The 15913-nt window shown below is 35.3% G+C and overlaps 1 protein-coding gene across 1 annotated transcript; it reads right to left on the bottom strand.

Annotated features, from left to right (window-relative positions):
* LOC109709725 (probable WRKY transcription factor 48) lies at positions 4413 to 6097 on the bottom strand. Its single transcript, XM_020232056.1, has 3 exons — positions 5564 to 6097; positions 5271 to 5432; positions 4413 to 5112 (listed from the first exon to the last, which is right to left on the bottom strand). Exons 1-3 carry the CDS (start codon positions 5968 to 5970, stop codon positions 4752 to 4754), a joined length of 930 nt encoding a protein of 309 aa, XP_020087645.1. The 5' UTR covers positions 5971 to 6097; the 3' UTR covers positions 4413 to 4751.

Here is a 15913-nt window from a genome sequence, read left to right on the forward strand (position 1 = left end):
TGAAACAATTTCCCTTTATAGTTTTCAAGTCAAGATTTTCTTTCCAAAACATGCATTCGTTTCATGTCTTGTTAGGAACTTTCAATTCTACTTCCTTTTATGCATTTCACCTCGTCACTATGGGTTTGTAAAGATACAGCAGTAGTTAGTTGCTTCGAGCTTAAGTTTGTTAGACTGGAATTAGAAAGATTGGTGGTTTTCTAAATTTGATGAAAGTGCTCTAAGCTTGCTATGCACTATGATGTTAACTGTATGCAACTAATGAACAATTTTGGGAGTAGCTTAACATCTTTCTTTCTTCAATGACCATTTCCAGCATAGATCCCATCCATTTTACCCCTAAATTTTCCATTTTGTTAGAATGTTATTTTCCTTGTATATTGTTCTTTTGTACATGAATAACCATCTAAAATTTTATTCTTTTAGGTTAGGACAATATATCATATTCAGCTAACGGAATCATGATTGTTGATTACTCTCTGATTCTTCTTACTAACAACTTACTCCCGTTATATAGTACCTGTGCCTTGGATTTTTTAGAGTGCGGAAATGATCTACTTCAGTGTGCAAATATTTTTTGACCATCTTGCCCATACATTGTAGAATAACTCACAACTTTCTGGTTATGGATGTGAACTTTGTCCATAATATTCTTCAGGGTTTTCCTTATCAGTGTGTTTTAACATGTGAAGAATTGTTTCCTGCTGCCTATTACATGCTGCCGGATCATCCAGACTATGTAGTTTCTTAACAATTAATTTTTGTAACTGCACTGAGTTCATCTGTTGTTTTATGGTCGGAAAATTTTGTTTCATGCTTAAATTACGAGAGATGGCTTTCATGATTTTGCTGCTGCTTCCTATTGCTACTTCTTGGAGCTTTAGTTTTGCTTGAATTTACCTAGAGAATTTTCTTCTCATTTTACCTGTGGTACACAGTAGATGTGAGATACAGTCTCTTTAACCTCTTAAGGGGGATTTTTTTTTTCTTTTTTTGTTTTTAAGGATATATTTCTATTGTTGTTTAAATTAGTTCTTTTTGTGTTGGATGTATTCATCATGTTGACTTGTTCTTTATTTCATTGCTTTTGATTGGTTAAGAAATTCTCGTGGCTGTGCTACTCATGGCTGTGCTACTCATATCTAGATTGATGCAAATTACATTGATGTGAATTATAGAAATTGGATATCATATATGCCACATGCAGCATTTTGCTAAAATTCTTAACTTTGTTTCAATGTTTCTCTTTTGGAAATTATCATGTCATTATCATATATTAATTGTATTGCACGCTTAGTAGTGAACAAAGGTTTACGGTGCTGGGCTTGTATGTTTAAATAATTCAATTTTAAGTTGTTTCCTTGCAAATGGAATCTGTCCATATCTGAGTTAGTGCAATTAAAGTTAAGGGTGCCGTTTCATCCTCAATGAGGAATAATAAAGTCACCTTTTTAGCAAGTAGTTGGTTCGAAATTATGAAGAAATCCACCTTTAGATATGTTCATACGAATGAAGATAATAACGTTCCGATATGCTTCAAAAGAACAACTTTATTTGTATCCAGTACACGATAACGCGTCTTTTATTGCACGCATAGCTTTTGAATAAGTGTACAACTGTGCGCATTGAGTGAGCAATCTAATTATATTTCTTTTATTCTTTTATTAGTGTGCCAAGTCGAAATTTAGATATGTTATTAAGTGTGCAAGTGTTTTAACTAAGTATACAACACGGAGAGGTTTTGAAATAAATAAAGAGATTTTGATAAATTTTCTGTTGCATTAATTGGCTAGTGACATGAATACTAAAGGATAAGCATTGCACCTTAAGTTGCTTATTTGTTCGGGTAGCTCACTAAACGCCATGTACGCAAGACGCGTGATATATAGCAAATCATCTAACACGTGCTCATCTCTTCCCCGTAGAAGGCACCGTTTGTCCCCAGTGTGAGACCTATGTTTCTAACGCTTAGTGCTTTGCACAATAATTTACCTTTTTTAACACCTTCCATTTGACCCGTGACTCCGTGATATGGGATATCAATTTATTTATCTATTTCAACATCATATATATATATATAGAGAGAGAGAGAGAGAGAGAGAGAGAGAGAGAGAGAGAGAGAGAGAGAGTACCACAAACCCATAATCCTACTCAAAATTCTAACATGTACAACTACTTTTCTGTAGACTATAGCATCAGGTCCTAGTAGAGACAAATGAATTGACCTAAAGCGTGAGACAAGGCATAGATAATAGATGGCGTATCATATATCATATCCTAAGCATATTTCATGTCCTAGACCACTTGGAGAATAATACAAGTTAGTCTCCAGCTATACTGTAGGCACACAAAAAAATGTACACTCCTCTCATTGCAAAAAAAAAAAAACATCATGTCCAATCTCGAAAATAAAAGTCAATGATAAAAAAATAAGGTTCAAAATTAAGGTTCATCCATCCAGCAGAGAGAAACTGATATAGGATGATCAACGTAGAATGGAAAAAAAAAAATTACAGGAAAATTTAAGGTGATGAATTTAGTGCCTAAAAAATAAGAAGAAAAGGTGGAGGTCAAGGAGACATGGCTTGTAGATTCAGTAACTTACTAAGATGCATCAATATTATGGAAATCTCGTTAAATTCAGCACGATATTTTTTTTTTTTTTGGGAGATAGGTATCACGCTACCGTTTCGTTTATTTCATTTAAAAATAAACTTAGCTGTAAATATGAATCAGCTAGGATTAGAACTTAGGTCTCGGATACCGACCACCAAGTCCTTAGCCACTTGCTCTAGGGACGGTCGGTTCAGTACGATATTATCAATGGTAAAAGGCTAGCTAGGATAATATTGTTAAAAACAAATTATACTTTTGTATAGAGACGTTGCACTATGCATGAGTAAAGATGAAAGAAAAAATTGAAGTCACAGCGCATATATATAATGCATAATGCTTGCATCCATTGCAGGAATTAGGTACGTGCAATAATAGTAAGAACATTCATCTGAGAAATTAACTCTTTGAACGTCACCACAAAGAATACGAACTAATTAACATAATCTCTGCTGTTGAAAACTAAACTTGTACGAAGTCAACTATGGATTAAGATTCCTAATATATATAAATATATATATAAAATTAAGCTAAGATGCTCTATAAAACCTACCTAACCAAATGTCTTCTGAATCAACTACATTAATGAATCCTCGCCTTATCATTAAACCAGAACAGGAGAATGCAGGCCGATATTAATTTGCTCGAAAATCTAATTATAAAAATCTTTCTTGTGCTACAAGTTGTAATTGTACATTAGTACAAAGTATCTATAGCCGTAGTTAAGAGTTTTAGAGGTTAAGAGTAACATGATGTTATTATCTTCTTCTGATTTTGACATATGCATTCATCAAATCAAATCACTATTCACCAACTAAAATTGACGGGGTTTAACACACGTAATTTAGTACACAAGGCTAGCTAGTTAAAATCATCTCCCTTTGTACAATAGCTACATGGAAAAACAACATACAAGTGGTTTACAATTGAGGAACAAACATCTCTGCTGTAACATTTTTGCCTAGCTATACATAGTAGCTTCATTTACTAACTGCCACCGACATTCCTAGCAAAACCAAATCGCCTACTGCGATAAGGACACCTCTCTTCCCTTACCTTCTCTCACTAAACTCGCATAATAAAATATCAAAATATTAAAACCTAAAACCCAGGCGAGCATTGAGTTTATGTTCCAAAATAAATAAAACAAAGAGAAGGACAAACTTTTAATTCCTCGTGTATTTCTAATTTCCTACATCTTTAACTCTTCCTGTGAAAGAACCGAGGTATCCCAGAAGTGTAACACTTTAGTAGAAGAACATTTTTTTTTTTTTTTTAAAAAAAACCCACTCCACGGACCATCTCTCTAGCTACCACCATTCAATGAACCTGAAAACTCAGCCCTAAAGAAGCGAAGGAATAAAAATCCCCCACCAAGACAAAAAGGGCAAATCTTCAATAGTTCCATTCACGCCCACCCATACAATAACTCTTTCTCTCTCTCTCTCTCTCTCTCTCTCTCTCTCTCTCTCTGTGCACATTTCCCACGCTTTAGGTTCATTCTAGGTGTAAACCTGCCACTCCATCCAAACACCTTTTTCTCCCAAGATCATTCCTAGGGTTGCTTCCAACTTTCTATGAATGGTTCGATCAAAACCCTTCCCTATCAATCCCCCACGTGAAAAGCTGCAAACTTGTCCACCACCTCCATCTACTTCCTCCTCCTCCTCCTCCTCCTCCCCCCACCATGAAAACCCTAACCCTAATTCCAAAACTCTTCTAATAACTGCGTTCTCGCATACACCAAAAACCAAGCTTTAAATTAATGAGTAAAATTAAGACAACTATTTAAGGAGGGAAAAAAAAAAAGAGAAAACCCACTAATATAATTAACTGATCTCTATAATACAGAGGAACAGTGTTTACAGCACTAGAAGTACATCCTAATCATTAGCTGGTGATCATCTGTGTACACCAAATGGAGGGCTCCCCACGAACTAAGTCAGTAAAAATCCCACCCAAAAAAAAAAGGAACTAAATAAAATATATATAAAGGAAAGGAAAGGAAAGGAAATAACACATACACATGCATATGCATATAATAATAGCAATAATAATATATATGAAGAGCTAGACGTTAATTAATTAGTTACCGGTAGAAGCAGCGGTATAAGTGAGTATGCGTGCGTGTGCGTGCTTTACTCCTCCTTGATCCTCCGGATCACGTCCGACGCAACGACGTCCTCCAACAGCCCATCACAGGCGCCGGTGGGCGCGGAGGACACGTGGCGGAAATCGAGCGGCGGAGGGCGGAGGTAGCCGTTGAGGTAGGCGGGGCGGAGCGGGAGCGGGAGCGCGGGCGGGGGCGCGAAGCCGAGCTCGGCCGCGGCGCCGCGCAGCGGCGTGGGGTGGAGGGCCGGATGGGCGCCGCGTGGCAGGACGGGGCTGGGGTGGGTGTGGCGCCCCTCGTAGGTGGTCACCACGACCGTCGGATCGTCCGAGGAGCGCTCGACGCGCTTCTTCACGCCGCACGCCGCGCTGGTGCACCGGTAGTAGCTCCTGCGCGGCCCAAATGACGATCGTGCCCTCGGGCGTCAGAAGAAGAAGAATTATATAGGAAGCAATTTATTATTATTATTAAATTAAATTAAATTAAATTAAAGAGCAGCAGCGGTCGTGGTAGTAGCAGTGGAGTGGCATGGGCGGTAAATAGGGACCTGGGGAAGGGGCTATTTTTGACGGCCTTCTGTCCGTACTTGCGCCACCTGTAGCCGTCCTCGAGCTGATCCACCTCGCTCTGCGTCTTGAACGCGAATCGCGGCTCCCTCTGACGCTTCTGCCCCTTCCTGATCTTCTCCCCCATCCCCACCGCCGCACCCCTAAACAACGAAATTAAAACACAAACAACCCATTAATTAAAACCCCCAAAACTAGCTAATAACAGTAATAATTTGCACATAAAATTCATGAAGGTGATCGGATTACTAGCTAGAAACTTCGAGGAGCTTACGCTTTCTCGGACTTCGCCTCCTCCTCGCTCTCCTCCTTCGCGGGCGCGATCGCAGCGTTCTTAGCTCCATCGGCGTCGTTAATGGCCTCATCGGACGAGGAGGAGATCGACGACGAGATCGGCGTCGCGGGGAGGTTTACGGCGTCCGAGGTCTCCGACGCAGCCGCGGAGCACCGCGGCGGCGGCGGCGGCGGAGGTAGATCGAAGAGGAGCCTGGGGAGGTCCTGTAAGCCGAGGAGCTCGAGGAAGCCGACTGAGCTTCGATCGCCGACCATGGCGGCCGCGGCGCCGCCTCCGTCCGCGGCGGAGTCGAAGATCCCGGAGAGGGTGGAGGGGAGATGATCGGAGAAAGGTAAGATCGACGCCGCTACTTCCATTTCTTCTTCTCTGTTCCCCATCGTCATCATCGCGGAGATCGCATCGCCTTTCTAATATGTTAACGTTAGGGTTTTGGTATCGGTGCAAGAGGCGGTAGCATAGAAAAAGCGAGAGAGAGAGAGAGAGAGAGAGAGAGAGAGAGAGATTTTAACCAGTGGTGGAAGGAGCGGGGGGAAAGGAATAGAACAAAAGGTTCGTGAAATTTGCGGATAGCCCCAATACTGTCCTAAAATAACACTTGGCCCCTATACTAATTTAATTACACGTTAGATCTTAAAATTCAGAATAATTTAGAATTTAAGTTGAAGATCTACTGTCCACTGCTCCTTAATTCTTCTCATCAATATATATTTTCTTAAACAAAATGAAAAAAAAAACTTTTGTTGATTTATAATAAAGCCAACAAAGAATAAAGTCATTTTAACCGTTAGGACCAGGCAAAGTGTGATAGTTCGATCGGCTGGTCTTGCAATTTGAGAATAGTTTAGGGACTATCCATGCAATTTACTCCCAGAAAAAATGAAAACTATAAATAGCACCGGGATGACCGGCGATCGCAGGTGGTATTTGGTACGGAAGAGGCGCATTAAATGCTGGCGCCGGTCTCGAGAACCTGCTGGTCGGCGCTTTCAGACCTGTCCGAAACCCGCTGATGCCGGTGCTTTCACCTGCCACGGGTTACGTGTGAACGGCGACCATTCGCACGTGCCCCGGCCACAATATTATGCCCCAAAAAATCCCCCCTCACCCACAGGCCCTCCCGTCGCCGATGATGTTTCCTCACGGACCTCACACGTGTTGAGCTCCACGAAAGGATGTTGATCCAACAGTTGATGTTGGACGAACGGTATTCGTTCAACGGTTACTGCTATTAGATCTAACTTCAACTGAAATTTACTATGTTGATACATGATCAAATTAGATTAACCCAATGCATAAGATTTTTTGCTGCAATATAAAAAACTGCGACAGATTTTTATAATATGTTGCTATGTTGCTATTTATTTTTTAAAAAAAGCTTTAATGTATAATATTTTTATATTATATTTATACAATTAATAATTTCAAACTAAATATGTTAATAAATGAATGAATATTAGGGATTTGTAGCCTTACTATCTTAATAAATTGCGTACTTGATGTAAAAAGTTCCATTTAATTTGTTTTTAGAGCCCAAAATGATCTACTGTATCGTGGCTTTGCTGCACCGTTTGTGATGCGAGCTAGTAGGAGAGCGGTTGTGTGAACGGGGTCGCACGAGCTTTTCAAATTTCCCATTTGTACGATCGATGTTGAAGTCGCACGTGTGGTCCCGACTCTGACAACGCGGATCGCGTGGTTACACGATCCCCGCGTCATCCTCCCCCACCCCCCTCTCTCTCTCTCTCTCTCTCTCTCTCTCTCTCTTTCTCGCAGTACTCCACACACGCCAATATCCGCCTAATAAAAAAAAAAAAAAAACAGAAAATCACTATGCATAATTAAAATTTTCGAATCATGTTCGTCACGTACTTCACAGAAAAGGAAACAAATAATGTAGCGACGACTCATTGAGAACTCATCTACGCTGTACTCGTTCAGTTTTACTCGTCTATGCTGTAGATATACAGTTTTATTACATAAGATGATAGTCATTAACTTATAAGGTTTAGAATTCTGTGTATAATAGAATTAACCCAAATAGTCCAGTTACTCGGGTTCAGTTTTTTTATTTTTATTTTTATATTCAAGCTTTTAACTTTAGCATAACATTTTTAAAATATTTTAGATAAATTACTTGCATTGACTGGTACATTTATTTTTATTTATACATCTATCGTCAATGTATTATCTTATCTTCTATTCTACAATAATTATAGATAAATCAAACAAATATATTAATTTCTCCTAAAAGTAACAATTAGAATAACTAATTTTTAAACAATACGCTGTCGAAAGTTAGAATTTAAAAATTCGACTAAATGTGTGTAAACTATTAGTGCAATTTATGTAATAAGACCGTATAAATGTTAAGATGAAATTAAAATCACTAAAGATGAGGGAATTAATAGAAATAAAGTAAGTTGCACGAGTGCTTAATTAAATGGCGAGAAACACAAAGATAAAAAATGGTCGTATATAGTATTCAGTGTCGTGATGTATGTATTCAATGTCCATCAACGGTCACTGTTTTGACCAGATGGCACAGTCAAACCTTCAATGGCCACTGGAGGAAGGCGTTGTTGGTCGTGATGTGCGTACAGTGTATCTTGTTATGATTGATTTGATTGTGATTAGATCTGGACCGTTGGATTGATTGAAAATATATTCAATGTGGTCTTTTCACGAGCTGGTCCCTCCGATCTTTCAAATCGGTTAGGTAACGTGATATAGACCCCATTGTTGTCTTAACTAATTCATATGCAAACCACTTTTGCATTATTATAAGCAAAACATTTTTTCCTTATCCTTTTTTATATTTTGCATTGTTGTTATGGTGTGATACAAATGGAGATTCCGGATTCCCTCAAACTGTTCGGATTTGTTTAAATTTATAGTCTACTTATAATTAAATTAAAATAAAATTTTAAATTTTATGAATTAGTAAATAAAATAAATCTTAAGTTTAAAATTAAAATATAAACTGTAACTATTATTACGTTTGGAGTACGCGATAATGGTGCATTTTATATACATTAGGTTTTATTGTGCATTGGTTATGTGTGTGCTCTGGTACGGTCGATCGCTGTGGTGGTTTTCCGTGCGGTACGAAGAGAGAGACACTTGGCCGGATTGCATGCACCCAGTGCAGGTGCATCTGAGAGAGACAATATCAAATTAAATAATATGTTATGAATAATAAATTTTTCCGTGAATTTTATTTTATTTATGTTATTTATTTTTTATATGGTTATGCTAATGAATTCACTAAAAAGCTTGCGTTGGAACAATATTTTTTATTTTATTTGTATTATTTATTTATATATTGTAGGAATGCTTCTCTCAAATATCGTTTAAAAAATATTCTTATATTAAAATTATTTTGTAATGATTCTCAACACAAATACTGTTGATATATTGTATGTCGACGTGTACTATCCAAACAGTCATTCACAGCGAAATTTTGAGTCTGCATGAAGAGATTTCAAAATATACATATTTTAGTACATATAATATTTTTGCACTTTGCATATTATTAATTTACCATCTGCATATTGATGGTATCAGAAAGCAAAATCTACGTCAGATGTTGTATTTAAAATTGGATAAGATAAATATTGTTTTAACAAAATTTTGTTCAAAATAAAAAAAAAATTATTAATATTTTGGGTACGGCATGCGTACAAAATCTTAGCCATCTAAATTGTATTAATCCAATTATATATTATAATTTAGTTGACCGAATGACAATAGTATACTGATATGGCATTGTTGCAGTAGATAAGATAAGATAGTGGTTGAGATATCATGCTATCGTCACCTCGGCAATATATATTAATCAAATCAATTATATTAAACTGTGAGACATTACTATAACATATCAAAACATTTGAACCATAATAACAACAAATTCAAATATGAATTCCGATATTTTATGCTGAAAAATGCTAATATATTTTAATCGTGAAAAATATAAAAACCACAATAAATATTAGATGTAAATTTATTATAAGAAAATCATTATTATATTATATATTATATATATATGCAAGAGGAGAAAACTAGTAAATTATGTTTCGTGAAGCGACCTCGCCACAATTCACGGCCACGGTCGCACCTGTCCCTCGATTCGATTTCCCGAACCCAATGAATCCCGTGCGGGGGTTCACACGTGTACCGAATACTCCATCTGGGCCGTCCGCGTGTTTTGATCTGACGGCTCTCCGTCGCGTCCGTTTTCTGTTTTTATTATCTTTTTATCCATCTCGATTGCCGCGTCGCTTTCTCTCCAGTAAATCACTTGCTTGCTTCGCACGCTCCTAAAATTTCGCTCCACTTGTAAATTTTTGTCCACATTATTATTGCTATTTTTTAAAAAGAAAATGGCAGCTTTTAAAATAGAAGCAATTACTTACATATTTTTTAAAAATTTCGAATTTCGAATTCTTTCTTACTATTTTAACATTTCAAATTATTTCCAATAATCTATAAAATTAAATTTTATTAGAGCACTGTTAGCAACGACCGTTATCATTATAAAATTATTATTTTGTCTTTTTAAATATACCCTCCCACCGTAACATATTTCTTTATTCGCCCTTAAGATAGATACAAAAGAAATATTTTGAGATTTTATCTTTTCAAATATATTCTTTTATCATCTCCAACTTTCTTATTTAACCTTAACATAAGGGTAAAAGAAATATTTTGATTTTTTTAAGTATGGTAGAAATTTAATTTGAGTTTAATCCGAAATAATTTAACATGTACTAACAACAAAGGTATTTTTAAATAACAGAAAACTATACGATATAAAAATAACGAGATAGTGAAATTTAGCATGCATTTTTTTAAATCTATTTTTCAATCAAATTATAACATTATTTAGAGATTAAAATAGTTAGAAACAGTTTTCTCAAAAAGAAAAAAAAAGAAAAGAAAATGAGAGTTATAAACAATTAAGCGATTGGTATTATTTATTGAAGCTGTTGCTTGGTGGGCAAGTAAAGCAAAAAGGAAAACACCAAATTTCGCTTGTGAGGAGATATTTTTCATTTTGCCAATGTTATTGTCACCCAAAATTATCAAAATAAGTGAATGAAAACGTTGATCGTTGACCGTAGACTGTAGTTCCTAGTGTCACTATCAAAGGTTCAAAGCTCAGGTAGCATCCAACCATGTATGCTTTGATAAAATCTATTCGCAAAAGCGCTAATATGTTTAATTAATTGCAATTTTTTCATTAGTTCTCCATAACATCAAACTAAATTATAGAACAAAAACTACATTTTGTTCTATAAAAATAAACCATTTATATTATCATTTTTTTTCTCTCTTTATTGATAATTGGTAATATATATATAACAACATAATCGATATGAAACAAAAAGCTGAATTAATATATGCTTATATTTAAATTGTTTAAGTTGTTCAGAAATCAATTGTTCTATACTATACGAAAGCGCTGTGCTATTTGTAAATTCCATTGTACTCATTTATTTAATTCAAAAGCTCATCTATCCAAACTAATACTTATTAATGAGTCTCACACGATCATTTATTCACACGGTGTAATTTTTCTAGACTTTTAGTGGTGATGACCGTGGAAAGCCTCTGGCCTAGTGATTTAGGCGATGAGGTGAATTTAGTATAGAATAGGTAGATAGCCAAAAAGAGCCCCAAGCCTATGCGTATCAACATGACCGGACTTGTTGACTGTTGGTGGATCATTTGGACCGTCAGGAATGCGGCTATCTTTTGTAAGATTCAGCCGACCCCACACTTGCAATTTACAAGATTAAATAGCTGATGAGTCGGTAGGAGCAATATTTCACATCTCAGAAGCTGTAGCAAGTTTTTTTCTTTTTTTCTTTTTAAAAAGGAATCTTTTCGATGCATGAGTTGTTTTATTTCTGTAGCTTAGTTCATAATTTTAATGAATGAAGCAAATAACACGTTATCTTTCTCTAACCAAAAAAAAAAAGAAAAAGAAAAAAGTCTGACACTTATTTTTATTTTTTATTTTTTGCTTTGTCTTTCGAGGGAGAGTATTATTGGAGATGAGTCGCTCCTAATCACTAAAACCAACCCCTCATAAAATATGCAAATAGTGGTCCCCGCATTTTAGAGTTGAAGCGATGGCGAATTGGTTAATTAATTAGGGCATTGACTAGTTGATTGGAATCAATCAGATGATGTATACATATTTAATTAATTAGGGTGACTTCATTCAACAGCACTTTATACATTTTTTTAATACATCCATTAATATTCTACATATCTCGTTTTTATAAATTGTATTAGCGTGGAATATGACTCAATGATTCTCCTTCTAGATAGATGTTGACATATTTTTATTAATAAAAAAAACAACATATTAATATAAAAAAACCATCATAAAGTTTCTATCGATTATTCCAGTGTTTTTTTTAATAAAACATGGTTTCAAATTAACTTTGGAAGTAAAATTAACTACGCTAATGAAATAATTATACCATCACTTCCACTTTCATTACCACATACTTTTTAAATTCATTTTGTTAGATTTAATATGTTATAATGTGGTTGATCTGTGAATAGTTTATATGGTAGCTAAGAGTGTTACCAAATAAACTCCGTACTAGATACCTAGCTTAATGGACACAATCAAATTAATATTAATTATTAGTCCCCCATGTGACAGATTTATTAATTAAGTTCTTTAGAAGCATGGTTTCATATTTTATTTGCAATGGTAGTTTCCTCGTATAATCAGTCTCTTTCTATTGTATTATACAGTATAAATTAAGTTGTCGTAGTATACTAATAAATTGTATTAATAATTAGTAAGCGTGACATTATTTTTTCAATAACAGGATAAGAATGACAGAAGCAGAAAGTCAAACCATGATCAGCCAAGGGGTGATTTTTTTAAAAAAAAGTTTTATAAAAAATATACTAAAAAAATGGTGTTCGAATTTCAGTAAAATAGAAAATAAAAAGACTAATTAAGGGCGTATAAAATAGAAAATTAAAACACTAAGTAAGGGGTATTCAATTTTGAAACAATATACGTAAAAGCTCATGTTAATACCACGAACTTACGATGTAAATAAATATTATACTTGCTAAAATAGAAATAATGTTTTATAATAATAAGAAATATGATAACGATTGGCCTTGTGTGAAGTTAAACTTTACTTTTAAATTTTAATTAGAAAAGTATAGTTTGTAATTTTCAAAGGGCTTTTTTTCTTTCTTTTATTTTGAAGGATGGAGCTCCTAAGAAGTCATTTGAGCTGCTATAATAAAAATTTCCATTATAACTTGTTTAACAACTGTTTGGTGCAATTGAAAAAATAAAATAAAATTATACACTGCTTTTCTTAGATGTTTAGCTTTTGCATATAGCAGGACTTTTTTCTTTTTCTTTTTCTTTTTTTTATTAATGGGTAGAGCTAAACTCACGAAATTCAAGGTTTTGTCACACCTCTAAACCTTTTTTTTTTTTCTTTTTTTTTTTTTGAGAGAGAGAAAAACTCTAAACCTGATTGGGAGGAAAAAAAAAAAAAGTGCGTGAAAATAACTGTGGCCCGAGAGATGTAGCAATATATTATGCCCATTGTACAATTGGATTTTAATTTTATTTTTATTAAGAACTCAGAAAACTTTGGATTTATGGGCCTAAGCCCAATCACAGCTTTGTGCAATAAAGTAGAATACACAACATTGTCAAAAGTATGGGCCTTTGGCCTAGTTTATAATACAGCCCGCTTGGGCTACAACCCCTCTGATTTAATCCTGTGAGAAAAAATATTACTAAGCTTAAAATTTAAGGTATAACAACTATTTGGAACATTAGGATCTTCAAAATAAAAAAAAAATAAAATGAAAATCTCTTATCAAACCTATCATGCATATGCTACTTTTGAGGCTCTGTGAGTTCCCCACACTATATATGAATTCTAGCTCAATCAAAAATGTCATATATCCCTTATTACTAGGTGGCTCAAATAGTAGTAGTAGGGAATCATGGTGGTTGGTCATGCATATGCTTGTGTTTCCCTGTAGGTGGCTAATTAACTAAGGTGCTTTTATTTAAGCAATTAATTGATGCTTCTGATCGAGGGTTCAATGTATGTGCTAATAATCCGGGCATAGGAAGTTTAGATCCTAATGTTAGGATAAGGATTCGCTTGTTCCCTACACTACCAAATAATTTCATGATGAAATTAGTTTATCATTACTTTATGTTTTCATTGCTCTTGTGTCGCAAACATGGCGTCGGTCGATCGGAGGCACGTCCCTTTCGTGTTCTAATGATTTAAGAAGAAAAAATGAGGAGATCAGGTCAATATGATCACATGCAAGTTCCAAGCCCCATGTATGAGAGCAACCTAGTTCGTATTATATCCATGATTGAATGATTGAATGCTTATTGAAGCATCTTTGACAATTGGGCACTAATTGTTTTAATGAGAGGACAATAACTATTCTCGACGACATGTACATGAAACTACTTCTTGTTTGGTCTATGTGTGCTTCACATTATTTCTTATCTATAGCACGCTTACAAAACCTCATTGGGAGTGGCTTAATGGGAGTTATCCACTGTCAAAACATATTAATTTTTACAATGATCACAGGCCACTTCCTAATTTTCCGCGAAAGTCAATAAATAGTTTCACTTTACAGAGCGAGATGTACAGCTCTGATGGAACCTTTGTATATGGCATCATAATTGATTAACGTGCTCTGCACTTAGCCGCCACAGTTCACCAACTAACTCGATCACGATCAATGCTATAAAATCGGATTACATTAGGTAATATTGCAAGTAGTAATAATGGAGAACCCAGCAGGCACGTGCGTTTGTACGATGAATTTGTGATTAGTCTTCTTCACTACCACCAAAGGTCGCCGTCATCATCACTGTCGTTGCTGCAGCTTCCTTGATCATGCAGTAAAGTGAAATTAGCAAAAGCCTTTCACGTTTCGCCGTCCCTAGCTTTATTTCATTTGGATCTCTTGTATTTATATTCATTGTTTGATTTGTCGCTAAGAGGCCCTACTGCTATTGAAATGTCACGCTCCCAACTCTCCTGATCCTTTAATGCTAATTAGCTGTTCATCTCTTTCCCCATGTTACTCCCTGCTACACGTTTTCTTCTTCTTCCTTTTATGGGAAAGTCGAACTTTTGAGCACTTTAATTCTTTTCTCCTCTGATTAAGCATTCAATGCATGGGAACGAAACAGCTAGTAATTGTAGAAATTGTTGTAACAGCTATTTAATTAAATTATAATTTTAATCGTTAATTAGCTACATTGTGACACTGACATTGGTCCAACTCATAATTAAGGTCGACAATATTAGAATCAGCTGCTCCTCGAAACGGGATGGTGCTCCACCTTCGAAAGTACTTTTTTAAAAAAAAATATATATATATATACAAACAACTTGCGGGAGTTAACTTATTCACCGGTCCTGGTTATGAAGTAAACTGTTGTAGTAACAGCGTTTTACGGTTGGGAATTAAAAGCTCGGTGATCCGCGGGACAATATATGAAAAAGTGTAGGGTCGTTATTGTAGTTATACGAGAGTGGGCCCAGGTGAGGCGTGCAATAATATCTCCCACCTACTATTGCCAATTTCAGGAACGTGTGACTGACACGTGGGTCCCACACACGTGGTCTCCACGTGGAACCTGGATGGTCCACGTAAGCTTTACCGAAATTTTCGTATAGTCGTACAGTTATTATGTAACTATTTATCTATCTAGTCTCTTTACAAAAAAATTATTTCCTATCTAGTCTTCTTTTGAAAAATATTCTTCATCTAGCCTCATTTTCAAAAATTAGAGAAAAAAAGAAAAATTAATTCTTTTAATATATATTAAGGGGTTAAGTAGGGGAGATTATCTTTTTCTCTCTTCTCTTCCATTAATTTTTATATCAGAATAATTTTGATTTCATTCGGCCTATAAATTTCATATTTTAATGTACTAAAATCTAAAATACGAGAAATCCAAATAGTTTTTGGATCAGGACCATTATAATCAACTCTTTCCGAACCATGTATAATATTTCCATCAAAATATAAAAAGATTAGAATTGATTGTTGCGCCATATGAAAATTTTTTATTTTGAAATAAATTGATATGAAATAAATTATACGCAAAAATTAGAGAGTGAGAAGGGATCTCGGGGAAGGAGAGAGAAAAAGATAATCTTTCCCACTTAACCCCTTAATATATATTAAAGGTATTAATTTCTCTTTTTTTTTTAATCTTTGAAAATGAGGCTAGATGGGGAATATTTTTCAAAAGAAGACTAGATAGGGAATATTTTTTTG

This window comes from Ananas comosus, linkage group 4 (assembly GCF_001540865.1).
Source record: "Ananas comosus cultivar F153 linkage group 4, ASM154086v1, whole genome shotgun sequence".
NCBI lineage: Eukaryota > Viridiplantae > Streptophyta > Magnoliopsida > Poales > Bromeliaceae > Ananas > Ananas comosus.

Coding starts and splice junctions, on each gene's coding strand:
- LOC109709725 (XM_020232056.1), bottom strand. CDS start 5,970: ATGATGACGATGGGGAACAGAGAAGAAGAAATGGAAGTAGCGGCGTCG. Junction 5,433..5,563: donor GAGGCGAAGTCCGAGAAAGC/GTAAGCTCCTCG, acceptor TTCGTTGTTTAG/GGGTGCGGCGGTGGGGATGG. Junction 5,113..5,270: donor AAAAATAGCCCCTTCCCCAG/GTCCCTATTTAC, acceptor TGGGCCGCGCAG/GAGCTACTACCGGTGCACCA.